Here is a 24,004-nt window from a genome sequence, read left to right as displayed (position 1 = left end):
GCACACGTTCTACAGGCCCGCCTCCGCTTGATCATGATTTGAGGAAGGCCCCTCTCTATCCTGATTGGATGAAGGATGGGACCTCTAGCCAAAAATGGAACCTAAGCTTTTTTGACCCCAGGGGTTAACTGGGGACAGGGTGGAACTCCTTATTGCGAACGCAGTGAGCCACTTACTATGACAGCAAGGGCTGAATGTCTGTGTGTGTGTGTGTGTGTGTGTGTGTCACGCTGTTACACCACCGGCCCGCCACCAGAGGGCGCAGCTGTAGCACACACACACACACACACACACACACACACACACACACACACACACACAGGGCGCAGCTGTAGCACACACACACACACACACACACAACCACACACACACGAGCTGCGTTCGCTTCACGCGTTTGCGCGTCTTACTTGTATGGTCAGCACACTCTATAGCAGGGAGGATTATCACAAAAAAAGAAAAAGAAAAGTGATATTTGCATTAAGTGAAATCACTGAAGATACCTTTAAAAGTAGATTTTTTAATTAGAATCCTGAACATGAAACGATCTGCCAGCTTGTAGAAAGGCTATTTATGCTACTTTAAATAGGGCATAATAGTCACATGTTTATTTGCCACACTCTAGCAATCTATAAATGACTCTTTGAAGAAGCGGCGTGACAGTGCTGTTCTGATGAAGGCCACCGGGGGCTGAAACATCATGTTCTACAGGAGAAAATAGGACACTTCTTTCTCTCTCTTTCGTCTGCAAAGTTCTAGTTGAAGTGATGACACGATAATCGGTCGGCATGGCAACAGGACAAGGATCTATCCCCCATGCAAATCGTCCACGTTAGCTGCTGTGGAAACACGTGCACATAACTCTCCTAAGAAGAGGACCTATTTCTGAGGACGACCATGACTCATGAGGATAGTGGACTGGGAGGGAGAGAGGACCGACCAAACAAAAGCAGATGTGTGTCAAAGTCAAAATGTGGAATTCTCTCCACAACGACCTAAGGTTGTACAATATTCATCAATTATAAAAAAGTTATACAAAATAAACACACCCGCAGCCAACACGGCCAGCGATTCCTCCTCTAAACCAAACCTCTACGTGCTGCGAGGCACTGTGAGCTTGTAGATCGGCTATTTTCGGCTAAAGAATATTGATGCTAGAGCTCAAGTGGTTAATGTAAAAAAAGGGAAGAAAAGGTTCCCTTCACACAAAGATTTGGCGACCCCCCCCTGTAGTAACTCAGATGACCCCCTAGGGGTCGCGGACACCCGCGGACATCCTTTGATAGTGCCTTGTACTGTGATACACTACCATGTTGCGAAAGTTTAATGAAATGCTCAAAAAACATCCTTATTATTATTCTGGAAACGCCACCATATGACTGGGAGGACGGTAGGACCGTGAGCGTTAGCTTGCCATCATTCAGCCACGCCACCGGGCCAGGAGAAGGAACCCATTACTCACACACAGCCGTATCGATCCCCAAAGTGGCTCTCAAATTGCTTTTCACTCGACGCAGGTTCCATTTCAACAAGATCATTTAAGATGTAGGCTACTTTGTGTATAAAATAATATAATTACTGTTGTTGTCAGGCATGGAACCTCTCCATAATTGACTTCTTGTGTTTTTTAATGCACTACTCGTACTACAACGCCACGCAAAATCACCAAAAGTATTTGAATTTAAATCTTGAAAGTTAACAGTTTTGGACAATATGTGATATTTGAGTGAGGTAATGTTACAGTATGTTATGGCTTCATCTCACCGTCCTCTGCGTACCGTTTTCTGTGACATCATAATTGTGGGCCGTGGCATCACAGTAAAGCAGTGGATCTCAACATGTTCTGGATCACAGGGTCCATTTTCTTTTTCACTCCATTAACTTATTTAGGTCTGACGTTTTTTTTATGATTATTTTGGGGGGGTCCCCTGTTCAAATATGATTATTTTGGGGGGGTCCCCTGTTCAAATAATGATTATATTGGGAGGGTCGCGGCCTGAGAACCACTCATACCTCGACCTAAATGTGTTTGGACAGTTAACACCACCGTCTCGCCCGCCATCCCGCCGCGACATTTTAGGCAGCACGGTACAAAGGAGCCAAGGTTTCTGAAGGCAGACATGAGGTGTAAATAAGAGAGAAGTGCATTGCTTGAAACCTCTGACTGTCATACCTACGCACCATGCATGCAAAAATAGATCCTTCACTCTGAGATCCATCACAGCCATTTAATCACATTATCGCCGCAAGGAAAGTTACACATAGAGATATACTTTATTAGTCTCCCGAGGAAGACATTTGTCTTAGACAAAGGGCCCGCATAAGCGTAGCCCTAGTCCATGTCGCCACAGTGCAGCGCCAAAATACATCTTTCTTTCGCTAGGAAGATTCACACATTACTGTAAGAGGTTTATTTCCCCCACAATTTTTAATTTCTTCCAAGATGATGTTTGATTGGACTTGCATTAATGACTTTAAAACTATTTAAGATATGGTATTTTGTAATTATTTTGTATTAATACTGCAAGATTAAGATGCACTTTACTGATGATTAATGTGGGTAATAAACTTGAATGTTTTCATTACAGTCATCCATCAAGTCTTTTTTTAATTAAATTGTAATAATCTATTTCAGTTAAATTCACACGTACACATGCATGCGCTCACACGCACAAGAACTCAACACCATTTAGAATGGCTTGACGACAAGAGTACAGCATCTTGCAATGGTCCACCAAGATACCCATGTACCTGTCTAAATACTTCCTTAATGTCAACGAAGTCCACTCTCACAACACCAGAGGGAGGTCAACATACCACGTGCAACCCAGATTCGGCTCAAACAAGGGATTTAATTCATTCCGCTCCTATGCCACTAAAATATGGAACGCCCTACCAACAGCCAATAAGACTAAATGTTCTGATGAATTGAAAATGGTGGACCCTGTTGTAAACAGGTGTAATGCTTTACCAGTGTGTCATCCACAGTAACAGTTTTTGTATTGAGGTGTGCTTTTGTTTGAAATGTACCCATTCTGCATATTGTTCTCTGACTCGTTTCTTAAGCCATTAAAACCGGGAAAGCATCCGTGTCCATTTTAGATTTTAGAAATTGGGTATTCAAAATCAGACCAGTCTGAAGTGAGTGTGAGTGTGTGTGTGTGTGTGTGTGTGTGTGTGTGTGTGTGTGTGTGCGTGCGGCTGCGCAGTGACACTTGGTGGTCAACAAACTAATTCTGTACTTGGCTGGACAGACAGACAGACAGACAGACACAGCCAGGGACACACATAGCTGTCTATAGGAGTGGCCAGCACCACTCAAAAATAGCAGATCTACAAGCTATCAGCACGTCACTTTGTGCTGCGCTGCCACTATTCTTTAAAAAAAAAAAATCTTGAAGGTGTGATAACTAGCCCAGATGACGTTAGCTGCCACACTTGTTTTTTGTCATTGTGGGGTTGCTTTGTCTATGAAATGTTATTTGGACAAAGACAAAAAAACGGTTTGAGGATATTTATCATTTTGATGACCCGCGCAAAAAGCTTATTGACAGAAAAGTATAGCGCCGAGGAGAATAACCAAGGACATTGTGTTTGCAGAGCATCTCATTTTTTAGCGAATGGCGTGCGGCCAAAGTGAGTTCCAAAGACGGCCATTAACCATCCTGGCTGATGTGCCCTGGACATGACATTGAACATTAGAACAGTGATTCTTAACGTGTGGGTCCCCAGATGACAGTAAAGTGTCAATTTAGGAACTTAATTTTTATTTATTTTTAAAAGCATTACTTCATCAAAAGTCGACAAGCAAAACAAACATCATTATCAACAAACTACTATAAAGCTGGTCAAACATTGGCCAAATATGATTATTTGGGGAGGTCCTTGGTTCAAATATGATTATTTTGGGAGGTCCCCTGCAGTTCAAATATGATTATTTTGAGAGGTCCACAGTTAAAATATGATTATTTTTGGGGGGTCCCCAGTTCAAAAAGTCTGAAAAGGTTGAGAACCACTGTATTAGAGCACCTACACCTGTACAGGTGTACAAAGTGTTGGGAAAGTTACTAGTTACTTATTACACCAAAAGTAATACTATTATATTACTTAAAGACAAGTCACCCTGGTGGCAACGCACCAACCACTTCGCTGACACTTCTTCTCAGTCTCACAGATGTTATTTGACGTGACTGAAGTGGGCAATGTAAACCACAAAATGCTTAGCTGATCCCGAGAGGAATGATGGCATAATTTGTGAGTGCAACAGCAGGTCAAATGAGCATACCATTTAACAGCTTGCTGGTTAATGTGTTAAAAGTGTGAATATATGCACCCTCACAGAAATGTAGACACACATGCACGGCGCGCGCGCGCGCACGCGCACACGCACACGCACACACACACACAAATTACAGAAATTGTAAATTGTGTGTCCGTAATGTGATATTAAGCAAGGTTCAAACTAAGATGGCTGCTCTCTCGCTGGAGCCGCTGAATGCTAATTAATTATGATAACTTAATATATATGCCCCTTTAACGATATGCGGGTGCTGTACTGTGACATGGCTAGCCCTCTACCTTAACCTAACACTGAAACACACTGACTTACCGACCGTCGTCCCTCAAAGACAGACTTACCTCCACTGCATTGGGTCCGCCTCTGTCATCTGCATTATGGTTTCCTGTACCGGGAAATAAAGCACAAGGAGGAGAATGTAAAGATGGCGACACGGTGTATCACCTCGTTAAAAACATATTACACACCAGTGTTAATTTTGTCGACTTATACCATGACAAAAGAATGTTCGTCGATTACCTTTTTTCACTGACGACAACTAAATGAAAACTAAGCTATGATGACTAAAACTAAGACTAAATATATTGACAATTTCGTCAACAAATAAAAACTAGACTAAAATGTTAGGAAGGGACTAGTGGACAAGAGATCCAGTATGAGTCATTTTACACTTGTTTGCATGCTGAACACACGCACACGCACGCATGCATGCATGCACGCACGCACGCACGCACCCACACTCACACCCACACACCTGACGGGGAGGCCTGTTTGCCTCGCAGCTCCAACTGTGTGCTGTTGTTTTTCGCGGGGTGCGACTTCGCCCCCTGCTGCTTCTCCAACTCCCCTGCAGGGTAGACATGACAGAAATCGTCATCATCGTCGTCATCATCATGTTTTTTTGTTTTAGTTTTTTCTCTCCTTTTTATTTGATGTAATCATGGTGAAGTAATGGTTGTTTGACAGCAGAGCAACAAAATAATATATATATACTTTTTAATTTTTATCCCACGATTTTGTAACCCAGTTTTCCTTTCACCCAGTGCCAATTATCTAATGTAATCCTGGGCGCTACACTTCCTCTGCCAACCTGGGGGGGCAGCGGACTGACCTCATGCCTCCTTCTATGCATGAGGAGTCCAAGCTGATTCTTTTCACCTGACAGAGGGGAATTTCCCCGGCCGGACGTAGCGCGTGGAAGGGACACGTTATTCCGACCAGTTCCTTTCCCCTCCATCAGGCGCCCCGGCTGGCCAGGGGGAGGTAGTTTTAGAGACCAGGATTACGGCATGTTTTTGTGAGGGTATCTACCCTAGGGGACACGGGGAGAACATGCAAACTCCACACAGAAAGGCCCTATCGCCAACCCCCGCCTCGGTTATGGGCACTGATGACGCGGAGGAGGGAACACGCCGCCAGTGCCCACAGCGTCCCCAGCGGGAATCTTCTAGCTGTGAGGCGACAGCACTACCAACTGTGCCACCGTGCCCCTCGAGCAACAAATATTTGATGATTTTTCCCCCCCTATTTCCTTCCCATCTTCATCATCATCATCATCATCACCACCACCACCACCAATCAGGGCCAGAGGAATACACTGGAAGGGACATGGAATGAGATGGGAGGGGGAACGGACAGATGGACACAGTTACATCTTAATCATCAGCTAAACATAAAATAAAATAAAAATATAACATCACCCAAGACAGCATCACATGTCTGTCTGTCTGTCTGTTGCATTGCACTGATGGAAATGGACACGGTGTGAGGACACTGTAACCTTTTGATGTTGTTTTTCTGCATAGTGCAGATTACCTGCATAATTATACATTATACAGTTGTTCGGCCTTGACAGTGCATTTTTTGTGGCCTTTGTATTTCTGTATACGACACCTACGTACGTACTTTACTACTTACTCTGTTCCTGTAACTCTTAACTGCTGTGCTGCCTCCGGGGCGACTGAAATTCCCCTGCGAGATCAATAAAGGTATCTATCTGTGTATGTTTCTCTCTCTCTCTCTCACTGTCTTTCACTCTCAGCATCTCTCTCTCTCCCACTCAGTCCTGCGCTTGTGCGCACACACACACACACACACACACACACACACACACACACACACACACACACACACACACACACACACACACACACACACACACACACACACACACACACACACACACACACACACACACACACCTCACCCCCTGTGTCTCTCTATAATTACACTCCAGGCTTGATGGTAATTGTGTGACATTTCCAATCACAGTCATCAAAGAGTTGTCCTCCTTTCCCCCATCATCACCTGCATTCTAATGACCATGTTGCCGCATTCCCATCAGCACCAAAGAACACCTTAAAGAGACACTATTCGGTTCACAATTTCCCTTTTTACTGCAGTACTCAAACATTTTTTTGGGAAGTGCCAATTCAAGGACCTTTTTAATACTGGAAAAAAGAAAGAAAGAAAGAAAGAAAATCAGCTATTTTCGGCACACAGCTATAAGTATTAATCAAGCATTATGACGTCACGACATCAAGGCCCGTCGGCATAAACTTTAGTCGACTAAATCAACTGTAGACTTTAGTCGACTAAAATCTTATGATAATCAGTCAACTAAAATAAGACTACAAGTAAAACATTTCAGATTACTAAAATATGACTAAAACTAATTTGAGGGCCCCTAGACATATAGTTGTAAAGCTCCCAGGGGCCCCCAGAGACCACTGGCCTGGTGTGAAACCTAATGAGGTGGTGTACCTTAACCACCTTTTGAAGGTAAACTGGGAGAAGCTGTGGTACAGGAGCAATATACTAAATATTATAGTTCACATGGTAGACATGACGAACTGAACACGGAATACTCTAGTCTGCAAGCACACTCGTGCACGCACACGCACACACACGAGTGTCACTGTAAGAAAGTAAGAAAGACACGCACCCAATTTGATCCTCCGAAAAGGTAAAAACTACACTTTCCCAGCTATTTTCTTGGCCTCTGTAGAACCTCAAAGGAGCTTTTCTCTCCTTGTCTGTCTGTTGAACCGTTAAATCTCTGCTGTGGCGCAGGGAACTTTTCCCCCTGCCCCCTGTTGGAGAGTTTAGGAGATATGACGTTATAGGAACCATGGAGGTTAATGCAACCTGGATTACACTGATAAGCACGGCAGATGCCTCCTAGGCGCATGGTTTGATGCACGCATGCACGCACACACGCACGCACGCACGCACGCACGCACGCACGCACGCACGCACGCACGCCAATGTGACCACGTGCATGCTCTGGTGCGCAAACATCCATAATATCGCTGTTGTCAGGAAGAAACCTCTTATCTCCTTATGTCCTTGCAGGCTGGACGCATAAAAAACAGAAAAAGAAAAACCCAGCCGTGTGCACTGTGCAGTCCACCATGCCATCTTGGGGTGGACATTTTCTCAAAATTACATTTTTATGTCAAAATAAGTGGTCAACTCACTAACCAGAAACCATAGGCAGAGAATGGGGAAGACATGCCAATAGGATATCTGGCCAACTATTATACCATAGCCAGGCTATTTGTTATGATGTAAATAACATGCGCTTGTAGATCAGCTATTTTCACAAGTTGGTTGTTTTTCACCACCTGTATGCAACCTAACACACACACAAACACACACGCACATATTAACTGTACGTATATATGATGATTTTGGGTGTGCCTGTACAGTACAGTGACAGTACAGTACAGTAGAGGGACCTGCACACGGTAACTCTGTTATTTCTCAACCGTTTCGGACACAGGGCGGGACGCCGGAACCGGCCTGGCCCCCCTCATCGTTACCAAATAATTAACTTGGGGTCAGCTAATTGTCCTCTAGTTTCATATCCATTTGACATTTAATGGCAGAAAACATGCATTTAGTCAAATATCGTTGCTTTCAAGCGGTATGCGTGGGGCAAACAAACACAAAGGTGTTCTGATATTGATGCGTGGTAGGCTAATTATTGACTAGAATGTAATGTGTCATCCCGACACTTATTAATTCATACCCATTCAGGAAATATTAAATTGTGAAGAATGTATTGTCCGTACATTTGTTTGTCCGTGTACGGAAATTCCATTTAAATGAACACCCTACTTGATCATACTATACACTACAGCGTCACACAAGATCACCGAAAGTAGCAGAAATCCACAAGCTCGCAATGTGGCGCAAAGCGTTTTGAGCTCGTGGATCTGCCGATGTCGCCTATGTTTTGGACATAGGAGGTTCTCCACCCGACAGAGACAGGCGCACGCACACACACACGCACACAGAGCTGATGAGAATCAGTATTTAGATCTGCTCAGTGTTTGATGTTAATAGTTATGGTATTTGGAGCATCAATAATCGAGTTGACAGCGTATCAGTTTTGATGTCAGGAAATGATGGTGGTAACATTTTAATGAAGAGTATGTTATGTTATGTATACCATATGTAAAAAAATATATACAGTATAAAAAAACACAGCACGCACGCACGCACGCACACACACAGAATGACTAATGCAACTGTAGAATGTTGGATCAAGATCCCATATTGCTTTTTCCTAAATTACTGAATCCTATCATGTTAAAAATAGGAATTGAAAATATAATATATACATGGAGGATAAAGTACTCACAGTTCCACTTTTTTATTGGCACACACCAATAAACGAACGTTTCCACCTTTCGGCTAAGCGCCGACACACATCACACACACACCCACAAAGACAGGCACTCACACTCGATGCGTATCTGCTCCATCTCCGACACCTCAGCGATGGACTCCTTCAGGTCCTCGATGAACTTGAGCAGCTCCTCAGCGCTCTGGGCGCAGAAGTTCAGCACCTGCTTCTTGTCGGAGCCGAACGGTGACAGAATGGAGATGCCGTGGGGGTAGTCTGAAGGAGAGAGAGAGAGAGAGAGAGAAAAAGAGAGAGAGGACGTGGGTAAGAAGAAGAATGATCGAGAACTAGCTACTGAAAACCTTCAAAGGTTTGATTCAGACATTAAACACTAAAATGTCCATGAGAGCATAATTGTAGCTGTCCTTCATCTCCATAAAGTTATTTCATTTTTTCCCCCCACAATTTTGCAACCCATTTTTTTCACCCAGTGTCAATTATCTAATGTAATCCGGACCAGGGGGAGGTAGTTTAGAGACCAGGATTACTGCATTTTTTGTGAGGGTACCTACCCTAGGGGACATGCAAGCTCCACACAGAAAGGCCCTTTCGCCAACCCCGCCTCGGGTATGGGCACTGATGCGAGCACACGCCCACGGCGTCCCCGGCGGGAATCAAACCCATGCAGGACCTTCTAGCAGGACAGCACTACCGACTGTGCCACCGTCACCCCTGAGTATTTCATTTTTGCCTTGTTTTCTTTCCATAAATTAATGCTAGTGCCAACAACTTTATACTTTTTTCATATGTCAGTATCAAACAAAAGTAGGTGATCTGGAAGCTTGCTATTTTATTTACTGTTTTTAATATCTTTTTAACGTCAACTTCATATACTTCGCCAAATCTTTGTGTGATAGATAAGATATTTGTTTTTACATTAACCACTTGAACCCTATAGCATCACTATTCTGAGGAGCGTCTTGTATATCGGCTATTTTTGGCCAAGCGGGTTTGGTGTAGTGGGAAAAAGACCAAATAGAGAGTGAAAGGTCAAATATAAGTGGTTAAATGTCTGAAAATACACATTAACATGAATCCAACATACACTGATGGCAGTGCTGTCATAGTCAAACAAGTCTATATCTATGAAATCTATGAAAAAGTTAAATCTGCAACACAATTTTATGTAGTGGGGGTCGCTGATTCATTCGTTCCATGGTCTGAAAAACATTGAAGAGCCTTGGCCTTTGGCTACAAGAAGGAACGGGTGCTATTGGGGCTGTACAGTATTTATCATTTAACAGCAACGGCCAGAAATAGGGAACAGAGCACATTATGGCAGGTCAGTTTTGTATAATTTATTATATAATGGCTGGTCCTGGTACAAGGAGAGATTAGAGCGGATGGGAACCTGCTTTAAATTCGACGATGACTTTGGAATCCTTTTTCTATTGTGGATCCGAGGCCTCCGATGTCTCGGCCACAGATTAATTATAAATCCCTGTCTTGGACGGTACTACTATACATTTAACCCATTAAAGGAAGATATGAAGATACGTTTTAGATACGTTTTTCAGAAAACTCTTGCGAGCTTGTACATCTGCTATTTTGTTTTGTTTTTTTACCAATCAAAAAAAATAAAAAAAATAAAACATAGATAAACCAGACAGGTGGGGCAGCAGGGTAAGCAATTTGTACGTGTTCTACGGAGGCTCCTCACCATGGGGCATGAAACCATAGACTCTCATAGATTGAAAAGAATCGATAAATACATCTACGAGATGACCACTGGTTTAAACAATTTTGTTGAATCGGCCTCAGGTCTATAAAATGAGTTAACGCAAAGCTGTCCCAGAGTGGTGCACATTTGCTCCCTCGATGGAGTACTTAGTATCCATAACAGAGTGAGAGACCTATCCCAAGGTCCATTGTAAGTATACTTTCTTGCAGACTCTTATCGTATACATTATACATTTCAGAAGACAAATAGCTTGCAGCACTTTAAAGCTATACAAGCTCTCGCAAGCTTGTACATCTACCATTTACAAAAAGAAACACACATAAAAGACGGAAAGTGGAAAATGTGGAATATTTCTTTAACATTAAAACAACACAAATCTGGTACGTGGGTCCCTGGCACAAATTATCATTTCAGACAAATACATTTGGGGGTCCTTGACATGAAAACATTATTTTGAAGAAGACTTTAGGACTAAGGCCCATTCTAAAAACGCCTTTTAAATCCTGACCTAAGTTTTCTGAAAACATTCAAATATTTATTAAAACATTACAAAAGAAACGTATGTTGCTATATAGCGTACATAGCAACAACTACCCCAAAAGTGGTTCCCGTATAAAAGCAAAAAGGGGTTCTAGCCTATAATGGGTTAAACAATAATAACAATAACAACAAAAATTGGAAGTAAGCTGAAATAGCAACTACACTTTAGAAACAAGCCCCCCCAAAAAATAAAATAAAGCGCAGAACCAAAATCCAGTATTTATAGGACATTTTACAGTCAAGCTGTGGTGACTTACACTCATTCTCAAACAGGTGGAACTGCATTCCCAACAGACCCATGGCTTTGGTGAAGGTGTAGGCTGCAGAACTCTTCTTCTTTGGACACAGCTTCAAGATCTGATAGAGATCACATTGTGGAAAAGATCAAATAACCATGTTAGATCAGATTTATACACTGACCTTCTTGTTATGGGACTATGATGCCATCTTAGAATAGAATAAACTCAAAATAAAATATTTTTCCCAATATTTATTGTATTCCAATTTTTTGTTGTTATGCCAATTCTCCCATAGTCACTGTGACCCCTATGGATGAATGAGTTACTTAGATGATCATCTACTGTATGCTGATGACGATTTCCGTTTTTGGGCTCAAATCCAGCAGAGCTTCCTTGCTGCCTGTTTGAACACCAGTCTGCATGGTGGTGGGCATTAACTTTACCTCAGTGACACCCGGGCGGCCCTCAAATAAATACTGCTTGAGCATGACAAAAGCATCCAGAGCCGATCAAAGAAATAATATTCATACGGACCATGACCTTTAAAACATGGCATAACGACCATTTCATAATGTTCATAATTCATCACCGTTTCGTGCGGCGGTGTGTCACGTTGCCGCGCCGCGTTGTGAGTTTGCAGCGTTCTGAATATGCATGCCTTAAAAGAACTATACCTTTGAGAAGGAGACTGTGCTTTGCACAGCACTATACATTTTTAGTAGGCAGACATATTAAACCAATACATCACAAAGGCACTCAAAAGTACAGAAAAGCTATACAGTAAAGCCAGCGGGCTATATAACCTGCAAAGGAAAAGTCCTCATGGCCCATACATTATTATACATACATATATTATTTTCATTACCTACTATAAAAATGTTCAAAGAGCATTTTTGCCCTGCATTTCCAGCAGGAATCAGAGCAATGTTGCTGAGCAGAACAATACTGTCAGAAGAAAAATCCCACGGTTGTGTTAAAAGAGAAAATGTTCTTCCCCTTTTACTTCCAAATAAGCCTTTTGACCTATACCTACTATTGCAATTCTTTGACCCATTAAGACCTCCTGAGAACAGTTCTCTGAAAACCCAATGTTGCTTCATATATTAAATATGTTGCCGAAATATTAATTAGTGCAGAAACCTCTTTTCTCCATATTTCAACTTCTTGTGATTTTAGTTTTTTTTTTACAAGCTCATAGCGCAGCACCGAGTGCCACGTTACGAGCTTGGAGATCTGCTATTTTTTGAGTGGTGCAAACCACTCCTACAACCAGCTTCCTTGTACTTGTTTGTTTGTTTGTGTGTGTGTCTGTCTGTCTGTCTGTGTGAGCATGAGTATGTGACTTAATAATAGCAGTAGGGGGCGCCAGAAACAGTGAGAGGGGTAGTGACTCTAATGAGAGAGAGTGAGTGAGAGAGAGAGAGAGAGAGAGAGAGAGGGGGGGGGGGGGGGGGGGGGATTGCACCACTCAGTTCACACGTGTGTGATTTTTTTTTAAACGTCTGGGTTTCCGAGGCTAGTTTAATACTAGAAGATAACCTCTTAGGGGCTCCAAAATGAGTGCATTTGAACCATCATTAAAATAATTGATTGGGCTGCTACATATCCTTCATATCTAACTGAATTACTGCTCATTCAAAAGAGGTTTTTGAGAATGATTTCACAGTCAAATAGACGTGCGCTATCTGCATTTCTCTTTATTAAATACTCATTGTCTATAGACAAGGTAAATGTTCTTCAATCCCGTTTATTTATGTTAAAATAAAATAGCAATTGCAAAAAGACATTAGCAATTATTTTCCTAATTTTATCGTGTTACTTCCGACATTCACTCCTACCCTAAAAGGCAAAGAGATTTTAATGTACACTTTTGCAGTAGGCCTACTTCCAAATATCAACGTTTCATAAAATGTAGTGGTCGTCAGTTGCAGCCTGGCTTCTTGGTCAGACTCATATCACACTCGTGTGGATATGTCGAAGGAATGGTTTGTTTTCTTTTTGCCACCGGCAGATTCGCGTTTGGCCACTGCGAGGCTACTTCAGTTGTGGAGCTCTCTAGAGTCTAGATCAGGGGTCCTCAACTAGAAATGATGAAGGTCCACAAATATTTTTTTGAATAAGACAGAGGTCCGGTCCCATGCGCGGCGTCCATCGGAGAGCGGGGCTCTATGCCCGTTTAGTATGGTCAAGCCAAGCTTATACAAATCAGATCCCCTTCCACCCAACTAATAATGGGGTGCAGAGTGCAGGCCCTGAGTGGAACTCCAAATCAGGCCGGGAGTTATACGCCCTGGCAGGCCACACTGTGCGCGCGTAGCGCGCGCCAGAATTTTGGGGGCCCTTGGGGGACATTTTGGGGGTCTTTGCAGCAATTTCACATGAGAAATGTATACCATTTTATTTATTTTTTATTTTTTTGGGTGGTCCGCAAAGAGGTGGTCCGCGGTCCGGTCGCGGACCGCGGTCCGCTAGTTGAATACCCCTGGTCTAGATCCTCTCTTATGGGGGTCCCTGGCACAAAATACCAGGGGGGGACAACTTACCACGATGAGGTCATTGAACAGGAAGACCTCTCTCTGGTGGGCTGCCTGTTTCTGGGCCTTGTTGACGTCTGTCACTTCAAACAGACGACTGCAGCACACTAGTCTTCTGTGAGGGACTGACAGCACCTGGGGAGAGAGAGAGAGATGGAGCTTGATTGATTGATTGATTCACTTTATTATACTGTTAGCGTAATGTACAGTACAGTGGCACGATTATGCCACTAGAAAAAGTGCTCCAAAATGTCACGGACCGTGTTGGAGTTATTTCAAACACTGTCACTTTTATATGGAATGGCACAATGGCAAAGGATTCTCACTCCAAGCACACGGCGGCAGTGCGTGTGTTGGGAGTCGGCCCGGTGCAGAACGTCCAAAGTATCCCCCCCATTATTATTTTTTTTGCCATAATCAGTAACATGTGGTGATACTTACAGTATGTCTATCAAATATGGTTTTGTTGATTAGAGCCCATCAGCCCATATGCTTCAACGTTAGGTAATGACCAATATTGCGTCGCTTCGTTTTGAGCCACACGCATGCAGGCCGGGTTGTTTTCAGCAGCCACATTGCTCAGACAAAATATAACATTTAGTTATAGGTTCGGGTTGGCATGATTATAAGATTATAGATCACATTTGTTTTATGTTTGCCAGGTTCCGAGCTGAAATGCAAATTGATTCCATTAACTAGAATAATGACACGTCTCCAGACTCCAGGTGGTCTGGAGGTGTGAAGACCTTCTGCCCGTGCAGGGGGAAAGGGTGAGAGCGGTCAATCTAGCCGAAAAATGTATGTATTTGTAACAAATAGATAAATTATTATGAATTATTTAACAACAAAAAAGGTAATTTGGCTTGATTTAGGAAAAGTAATGGAAGGGGAAACTTCTGAGAGCTTCATGAGCAAAAGATAATTGACTTCAAGAACTCAAAACCGGTCAGAAAGACTGCTTAGACACGCAGGTGATTCACAAAATGACCCCAGACATGTTTGAAAGTGAAATATCCCTTCAAGTACAATAATCAAGTAATATGTTGTTACTGTCCACCGCATTGCTGCCTTCAGAATCTTTACAGCCACAATTTAACACAACCACTTTAACCACAATTTGACATCTAGAAAGGTGACTAACGTCTCTGCAGGTTTAAATCTCCACTAAAGGCAAAGTTATCATCATGTCATGAATAACGACATCCAATGTTTTTTTTTATTGTGCCACCACCAAGGGCATATGTACTGCAGTCCAGACTCCAGAGGACCGAAAGTTCACTCAGGAAAGTAAAAGGTGTCATTAAACCAGTGATGGAAGAAGTACTCACATGTTTTACTTAAGTAGAGGTATATCAATACCGTACAGTAGAGTAGATAATACTTGAGTAAAAGCGACATCATAATATACTCAAAGTACCACAAATAAAGTAAAAAACATCTTTTGAAAATATCCGATCTACACAATTCATTGCGATGCCGAAATATATATTAAAGGGCTTAAATGTGAGGTGTTGAAAGTCTTTATCATGGCCCTTCAAACGTGTATTATACAGAACAATCCACTCCAGCAGGGTTTTTTCTCTCTGTGTTCTGATGTTTTTCCAGCTGCAATGAAAACATTTAGACCAATTTGCCGGTGGATGTCGCTGTTGAGTAATTTTGCCAGATTAGTGGACTTTGACGTCAAAATGTCTTCTACATCCTGACAGTTTTCTGAAAAAGCTATGTTTCTATGTCAGTCGTTCTTCAATTTTTCAAAAATAGCAGACCTACAAGCTCGTAGAGCTTGTAGATCTGCTATATTTCAATAGCTAAAGCATAACATAATGCTAACACCAAAAGGGTTATGCAAAGGCTAAAATGTAATTTATATAGCATATTGTGTAGACATGTGCCAGGTTAATTTGTAGACCTGGTATCCTATAGTGTGTATTATAGTTTCAATGGACAGATTATGGATGTTTTGATAATTGATATCACACTGTTTGATATCACATGTTCATGGTTATTCAAAAACAGCAGATCTACAAGCACATAGTGTGACACAAAGTGACACGGTGTGAGCTTGTAGATCTGCTAATTCTTTGAATCGCCAACGCACAAATGGATGAAGTGGTTAAAAATTGTTCTGATGCTGATGACGAGAACCACTGCAGTAAAGGGAATGCCATAATGCCTCTTGATTTTCTTATTGGAGTGGATTAATATACATAGTTAATTAATGAAGGCAGTTGCTTGTTATGTCATATTTGGGGTCAATCCGATGAGTAAATGATGTCTGATCCTTGGAAGTACTCTACTACTCTGATGGAGGGGAAAGGAACTAGTCGGAATAACGTGTCCCTTCCACGCGCTACGTCCGGCCGGGGAAATTCCCCTCTGTCAGGTGAAAAGAAGCAGCTTGTACTCCTCATGCATAGAAGGAGGCATGAGGTCAGTCCGAGTGTAGCGCCCAGGATTACATTAGATAATTGGCACTGGGTGAAAAGAAAACTGGGTTACAAAATCGTGGGATAAAAATTTAAAGGAAAAAAAAAAGGTAAGTAAGTAAAGGTAAGTAAATACAGGCACGCAAGCACACGCACACGCACACGCACACGCACACGCACACGCACACGCACACACACACACACACACACACACACTTTTGTTACCCATGTGTGTGACATATACAACTGGTTTTCTTCCATTTAAACAAGACCTTGACAATAATAAACCCATGTCCCCCTCAGGTATACATCATAAATGGCTTTACAGGAGTCTCTGAGTCTAGGTGACAAGAGTATATAATTGCAATGCCTGGGGGTCAAACTGCAACACAATTTTTCTCTGCTTTCTGTTGCTTTTTGGCAAATACAAACTACTTTGAACTGACAATAACTATTGAATGGATTTATCATGACTATGTATTTTGAGACCAACCGTGGGTGGATTGTTGTGGAGAAAATAATTCTATGATTTTTCAAAGTTGAATAAAACGCTCTGAATCGCTGGCAAGGGCAGCTATAGACGCTTATTGAGTTAAGCACTGGCCTGATGTCAGCACTTTGACACAATACTGGGGTTGAGTACCGTTTTCCACCCACTGTCAACTGCTTGCTGAAAATCATTACAGTTCACCTCCCTCAAGCTGGAAACTTTTGCTCTTGTTTTTCTTCTCAAAAGGGTCTCTTCTCACCTCCATATAGCTGTTTTGATCCCATATCGCCCACTAGTTCTTTATCTCTGTAGGCGCACTACTGCATGGCGCTCCACTCTCTCATTAGGCTAATGTCACAAACACACGCACAGACATCACCAGCCCTGAACTGCGCTCGCCCCCACAACGACTCTGCTCTTGCTCAGTGTTGCCAGATCGTGCAAGAGAAATAAGCAACCAGGTCAATGAAAACAAGCCCAAAAGAAGCGACTATACTATAGTGGTGTTGATTTTTTCGGCTACTACCTTTTTCCACTGACGAAAACTAAATGGAAACTATATACAAACTAAGCTATGATGACTAAAACTAAGACAAAATATACTGACAATTTCGTCAACAAATAAAAACTAGATTAAAATGTTAGATAGAGACTAGTGTACAAGAGATCCAGTATAGGTAATTTTACAATATTTGTTGCATGCTGAAAATAGCCGATCTAGTATATCTATTTTCAGTACTCGACTAAATCAACTGTAGATTTAGTCGACTAAAATCTTATGATATTTATTTAAAACTAGACTAACACTAAATCATTCCATGTGACTCAAATGTGACTAAAATTACTATTCAAAAGACTATGACTAAAATTAAAATTTGCTACCTAAAACAACACTGCTCATGTGGCTATAGGCCACATGAGCAGTTTAAAACTATATGCTAAAATAGCTGATCTACAAGCTCACAACTTGTCACAGTGAGCTTATAGAGCTGCTAAAAAAAAATCTAATTTTATTTTACTTTGGAAATATTTTAACAACAGAAATCTGGTACGTGGGGGTCCCTGGCATAAATATTTTTAGAAGGGTAAATATATTTATACAATTTAATTTGGGGGGTTCTTGACATGAATATTTCAGAAACACTGGTTTAAACAACATTAGGAAACAAGCCCAAAAACACACAACCAGCAACCACCAATAATTTACACTGAAGTACTGATCTTTACCGGAGTATGTCCAATTTTCAATGCTTTTTCCACTACATTATCAGAGGCAAATATTATAGCCAATTTTTACTCCACTACAATTATTTGAAAACTTCTACCCTACTTTCTACTTTTAATACTTTAAGTAAAATAAACAGTGCATACTTTTCCCACCACTGCACTGCAGTAACAACAGCTGAGCTCCAGATGTTTTAAGAAATGGGGAAATCATTTCACTTAACGTCCAATGATGTGTCTGTAAGGTCTGGACGAGTGATTGAGGGAGACAACCGCTCCGTCTTGCTTTGCCAAAATGCCGTCCCTGCCGGGCTGGGATGTGATTTGGCAGCTGGGTCCCCTCTTCTGCAGGACAATGTCAGTGCTCATAATGATTATGTGATAATAGCCTAACGGCTGTGTCTACAGAGAAATCAAGGGGAACCATTTGCACACTGAATGTAATGTTACTCCGGGGGAAAAAAATGAAAGAAGCGTTTGCAGTCGCTGTACCGCACCATTGTGACGAAAAGAGAGAAGGCAAATCTCTCGATGTACTGAGTGATCTCCGTTCCTACTCTAAGCCTATCGTCATGAAGTGTGGGTCATGACCGGAAGAATAAGGTTGCGGATACAAGCGGCTGGAATGAGTTGACATTCCTTTGATGATAATCTCCTTGGAGATAATAATATCTGGGATTTATTATAGTGCTATATAGAGTAGAGCCACTGCTCCTTCACTTGGAAAGGAGACAGCTCAGGTGGTTCGGACATCTAGTACGGATGCCTCCTGAACGTCTCCCTATTTGGGAGGTCCTGGGAAGAGGCCCCCTACAGTAGGTGGAGACGCCCTAGGTGGAGAGTGAGACGCCCTAGGTGGAGATCCACTGGCAGACCAAGGACCAGATGGGGGGGATTATCTCAGGATTCCCCAGCAGAAAGTGGCTAATGAAAAGGAAGCCTGGAGCTCTCCGCTGGAGGCGTTGCCCCGCGACCCGATTCCGGATAAGCGGTTGGTGGATAGAAGATGGATGGTCTCCGTTTGACCTTCCCAATCCGAGACTAAAACGCTGCACAGACTTGTGAACAGAAGTGTTTCAGGACAAAAGCTATACACAATCAAATCAACATATCACCAATTTGAATATAACTGTATATAGCAAGACCTTGCTATAACCATTGCTACTTTATAAATGTTATAAATGCGCTCGGTTGCAATTGAGAAGGTGATGAGAATTAGGATAGAGTTCAATGGGCGTGTGGCGCCATCTTGTGAGGAACACCGCTATTACAGTTCAGTCGCTATAGTCCAAATAAGTACCATTTTGTTATCACATTATCATCTCTGTGGTGGAAACCTCATGATGTCAAAAACTGTTACTTTTCAGGATTCTAATTCAAAAGTAGCAGATCCACAAGCTCGGTTTGTGACGCTTTTTGAGTTTGTAGATCTGCTACCTAGATGCTTTTGTGCGACGATGCAGTGTAGTGCGATCCAAGTAGGGTGTTAATTTATGGGGGGGGGGGGGAACCAATGAGTTAAAGTGGTGCAGACTCTCTAAGCCACAGTCAGCAGACTTTTCCATGAAATTCTTTTTTTCTTCTTTTCTTTTTGTATAATAGAAAACATAGTTAGCGCAGCACTTATCAGAGCGTCTCTTCACCCAGACAGTGCAGATGGTCGTCTCTAAAACCATCTATCAGCGTGACAACGACGTCTCACACTCGTTTATCTCTCACAGACACTTAACCCATTAAGACTTGAGGCTGATTCTAAACATGTCACACATCCTAAACATGTCACACATCACATCACACATCTTAAACGTTTTCTAAAAAAAAAACCTTCTCATGTCAGGGTCCATTACATGTATTTGGCTGCTCCCGATCGCTCTAAAAAAATCACAAGCAACAGTGAAATAAACAAACAAACAAATAAATCAATAAATAAGCAAGCAAGCCACTGACTACGTTGGTTGGATTTCAATTCAGTCAGTCTGGGGGGAATAATAGATTGCAGTTGAGAAGAAACCAGACATCTTCTCAGTCAAAGCATGCAGAAATTGGTTTCTCTTCCTGTCTAGTGTTGGCGAGCACAAATAAGTCGAGGGCCTCTCAAGTCTATTACTCTATTGCTCAAATTTGCCGGAACGAAATGCAACAAAAAATGCAAATGTGCCATTGAAGCTTATGAGATTTAATGAGCCACTCTTTACACAAGTGAGTGCATTTATCATCATTTATTTTCACTATGTAACCTTTTCTTTATTTCTTTAACACTACGAAGTCTGAAAAAAAATCACTACTACTCAGTCGGCTGAACGGTCAGGGGGACCGTGTTTTTGGTGCGATTTGATTGGCCACTCTCTCCCCCACACGTCCCTCTCCAGCTGGAGAAGACATTGTTCAAGCCTGCATCCCATTTCCAACGAATTAAATCATAATATGTTTCTTAACACATGTTTTCACTCCTAAAATGTATAAAACTAATAATAGGCCTACATGTGAAAAATATATATTTTGCCGTTGCCCGTTAGTACTATATTGCAACATAGCCATGGAAGAGTGTCACGTTGCTGCCTTTTGTTGTTATTTTTTTCCTTCCAAAAGAGCAAGATCACTTGTCTTTTCTTGTGTGTTATCGATGTAATTAATATATGTCACCCCACGCGATGTACAGACTGCTTGACTAGGCATGTAAACATGACATAATTGTATTAATGTTTAAGTGTAATGATGTTATTGACCGGATTGTCCGTAGTCCTCCAGCCGTTAGCTTACAGTTGCTAATATTATAAGCTAACAACATTACTAAAGCCAATGTATTGCATTAAATGCGGCCTGTCCGCGGTAAATTACTTATACAAGTGAGTCGCGTTATATTTACCTAAATTACCAGCCAAAGTACATTCCAAATAAACAATTATTAGCCACGTTATGTTGTTATATCAGTTTAATTAATAAAAAAACATTGTTCAGAATACGGCCGTTAGCACTGTGAATTCAACATCCGGTGAGGAGAGGATACGGTTCGTGTATGTGTTGTGTATGGAACTCAGCGCATACAGTGGCTTACCGGATGTAAGCCTTGCACACTAAATAGACACTAAATAGAAAGCCTGCAGCCTGGTGATACAAAAAATAAACTCCACACGTGAAATGCACTGCATGTTGAGGAGAAACACCAGCTCAGCTGCTGTTTATAAAACATCGTGCAGTTATTGAATTCATGAACATTTGCATGCTTCCCTGAGAGGGAGAGAGAGAGAGAAAAAGATTACAGATAAAGAAGGACGGACAAGCTGAACTCTTTTGACTGACAAAGAGCTGGCGATATTGAGCCTATATGCCAGAACAAATTAATCCACAGCAGCATGCCTACATAAATTCCACGTCGCTTGCAGAAAGAACTGTTCTTTTGACTGACAAAACATTTAGCGGTTCGGGAGGTCTATCTGGTTGGAATTATTCAAACACTTTTTATTTTGTATCGCGCATCGGCAAGCGTTCTCGCTTCATGGAAAGTAAATGTCGGGTCGAGTCTAACCGAGCATTCAATAATAATAATAATAATAATAATAACAATGATAATAATCATTGTAGGCTATTCATATTCCTATTATCTTATCAAAATAATAAACAAATTCCAAGTTAATTAACCAGCCAAACGTATATGATTTAATTCGTTGGACATGGAATGCAGGCTTGAACAACAACAATGCCGTCTCCAGCTGTCTTTTGTGTGTTCTTTTTTTTTCTCCACCCCTACCACCATAACCACCATAACTCGCTCATTTTTTGCTCATTTAAAAAAAATCAAAATACCATGTAAACTATGGAATTGGGGCTTTCATTTGGTATATAAATCGGTTGTGTAGGCGCTCTCTACGAAACGATATCAAGTGAAAAGGAAATGTCGGGGAATCACCATTAACACCATTATCAAGCAGCGCAAACAAAAGACGAGAGGGGGAGAAAGGGTGACGGCCGTCGATTGGGCCGATTATAGTCAGACTGAGTAAGAGATATATGCCTAAAATCATATTTACAAAATGTTTCAAATGGAAAAAAAAACAGAGATGATTTCAACCGAATATTTAGACAAAGTCATGCAAGGGGAACTTTCTCTGGACTCCATGGGCTAAGAAAATAAACGTTGAAATTTCAAATTCGGTCAGAACGGCTGCTCAGACTTCCTAGTGTTAAATACATTTTCATCCCACGATCTGTGTAACCCATTTTTCGCCCAGTGCCAATTGCCTAAGCTGTAATCCTGCATGGACGCTGCTCTCCCTCTGCCAACCTGGGGAGAGCCCCGAACTGATCTCATGCTTCCTTCAATGCATCAGGAGTGAGCAGGTTCCTGTTCAGTACAAAGGTTTTATGATTTCGAAGACTACAGTATATGAATATATAAGTAGTACGAAGAAGATGATGTATGGACGTATGCATGTATAATGTATGTATAGGTATAGGTCTATGTACCAAAAATAAAATGATTGAAAGAAAGGAGTGAACAGGACCGCTTCTTTTCTCCTGACAGGGGGGAATTTCCCCGGTTGTACGTAGAGCGTGGAAGGAACACGTTATTCCAACCAGTTCATTTCCCCTCCATCATACACTCCAGCTAACCAGGGGGATGCAGTATAGTGACCAGGATTACTGCATGTTTTTTGTGAGGGTACCTACCCTAGGGGACACGGGGAGAACATGCAGACTCCACACAGAAAGGCCATTTCACTAACCCCTCTGGGTGCTCATGACGCAGAGGAGAGAACACGCCCCCAGCGGCAATGCCCCCCTAAATGCCCCGACTGCCCCATCAAACATGACGGCATGCAAAATCCCAGATTACAGGCCTGGGCCGTGGCTCAGCGGTCCAGGCACCTTGGCCGGTAGCCCAAGTCTGGCAGTGTGCTGCGGGTTCGACTCCCGATCCCGACGGCCTTTACTGCATGTCACCACCCCATCTCTCTCCCCATTTCCTGTCAGCCTACTGTCTGTCCCTCTATAAAAAATATAAAATAAAGGCGAAAGCCACAAAAAAACATTAAAAAAAAAAATCCCAGATTTCAGTATTTAAAACTACTTGAAACACTACGCTACTAAGTAACTACAACTGTCGCACCATGAAACCAACACCATTTCGTCATCCAAAACAGTTCAGTCAGACTGCTCTCTGTAGTCTGCACCTACAGTATGTGTTGTGTCTCCCACAACGTCCCTCATTCAAAGTAGTTACTGATCGTTTTCTATACATTTCGGCTGTCCAAACATTGTTGTGGAAGTCGCCCCCTTACAATTTCCTCCAGCCCCCTCCAGTACAGTGGAGCTGCATGTTCAATCCGTGCCTGCCTCTATGTAACCTTTTCCCAATGAATAAAATGTAATTTGGTCCAATCTGTATTCTATTGAGATATTTAGATCATGTCAAAGGTCACGTCTCACCTAGACAAAGGACATTTATCCCCTGAGCAAGCAGGCAGGCTCTATAGAGGGTATGCACATGACATCATCGTACCTGGAAGTTATGCGGGAACGCCCACTGAGTGGCAAAAAACTACTTTCTGGCCTTGACAGCCCATTCGTCCAAACAGAAAAGTCCTGTCTGATTGCATTAAACAATGGTAAACGCACCAACATTGCAGCTGTACGAAAAGCTTGAATTATCCTCTTTCTATCTGCAAAGTCTTTGTTTCATAAAAATCCACCATAGAAACGTTATGAGCTACTTTCTGTCAAGAAATGCCATGCATTTTATTATTTTTATATAGAGTATATTTATATAGAGTTTGGAAGTGCTTGTTTTCAATAACACAACATTTTGCTGCCTCCTGCATTATGTGACATTTAGAAACAGGTGGTACGCAGGACGGTTGAGTGATTTCCAACGAGCGCTTC

At 42.0% G+C, this 24,004-nt stretch overlaps 1 protein-coding gene across 1 annotated transcript in view; it reads right to left on the bottom strand.

Moving 5' to 3' along the window:
• The window catches only part of iqsec3a (IQ motif and Sec7 domain ArfGEF 3a), a gene marked incomplete at its 5' end in the record, with an annotated part of 53,155 nt that overhangs the window by 2,533 nt on the left and 26,618 nt on the right, over positions 1 to 24,004 (bottom strand). Inside the window, 5 exons of the mRNA XM_083757506.1 lie at positions 4,636 to 4,679; positions 5,049 to 5,141; positions 9,045 to 9,203; positions 11,466 to 11,565; positions 13,991 to 14,116. Coding sequence (XP_083613632.1) covers positions 4,636 to 4,679; positions 5,049 to 5,141; positions 9,045 to 9,203; positions 11,466 to 11,565; positions 13,991 to 14,116 — 522 coding nt within the window. The remainder of the gene's footprint in view (positions 1 to 4,635; positions 4,680 to 5,048; positions 5,142 to 9,044; positions 9,204 to 11,465; positions 11,566 to 13,990; positions 14,117 to 24,004) is intronic.

This window comes from Protomyctophum parallelum (assembly GCF_964188405.1).
Source record: "Protomyctophum parallelum genome assembly, chromosome: 22".
Taxonomy (NCBI): Eukaryota; Metazoa; Chordata; class Actinopteri; order Myctophiformes; family Myctophidae; genus Protomyctophum; species Protomyctophum parallelum.
The sequence above is the reverse complement of the archived record's forward strand: the minus strand, read 5'-3'. Positions and strand labels throughout refer to the sequence as shown.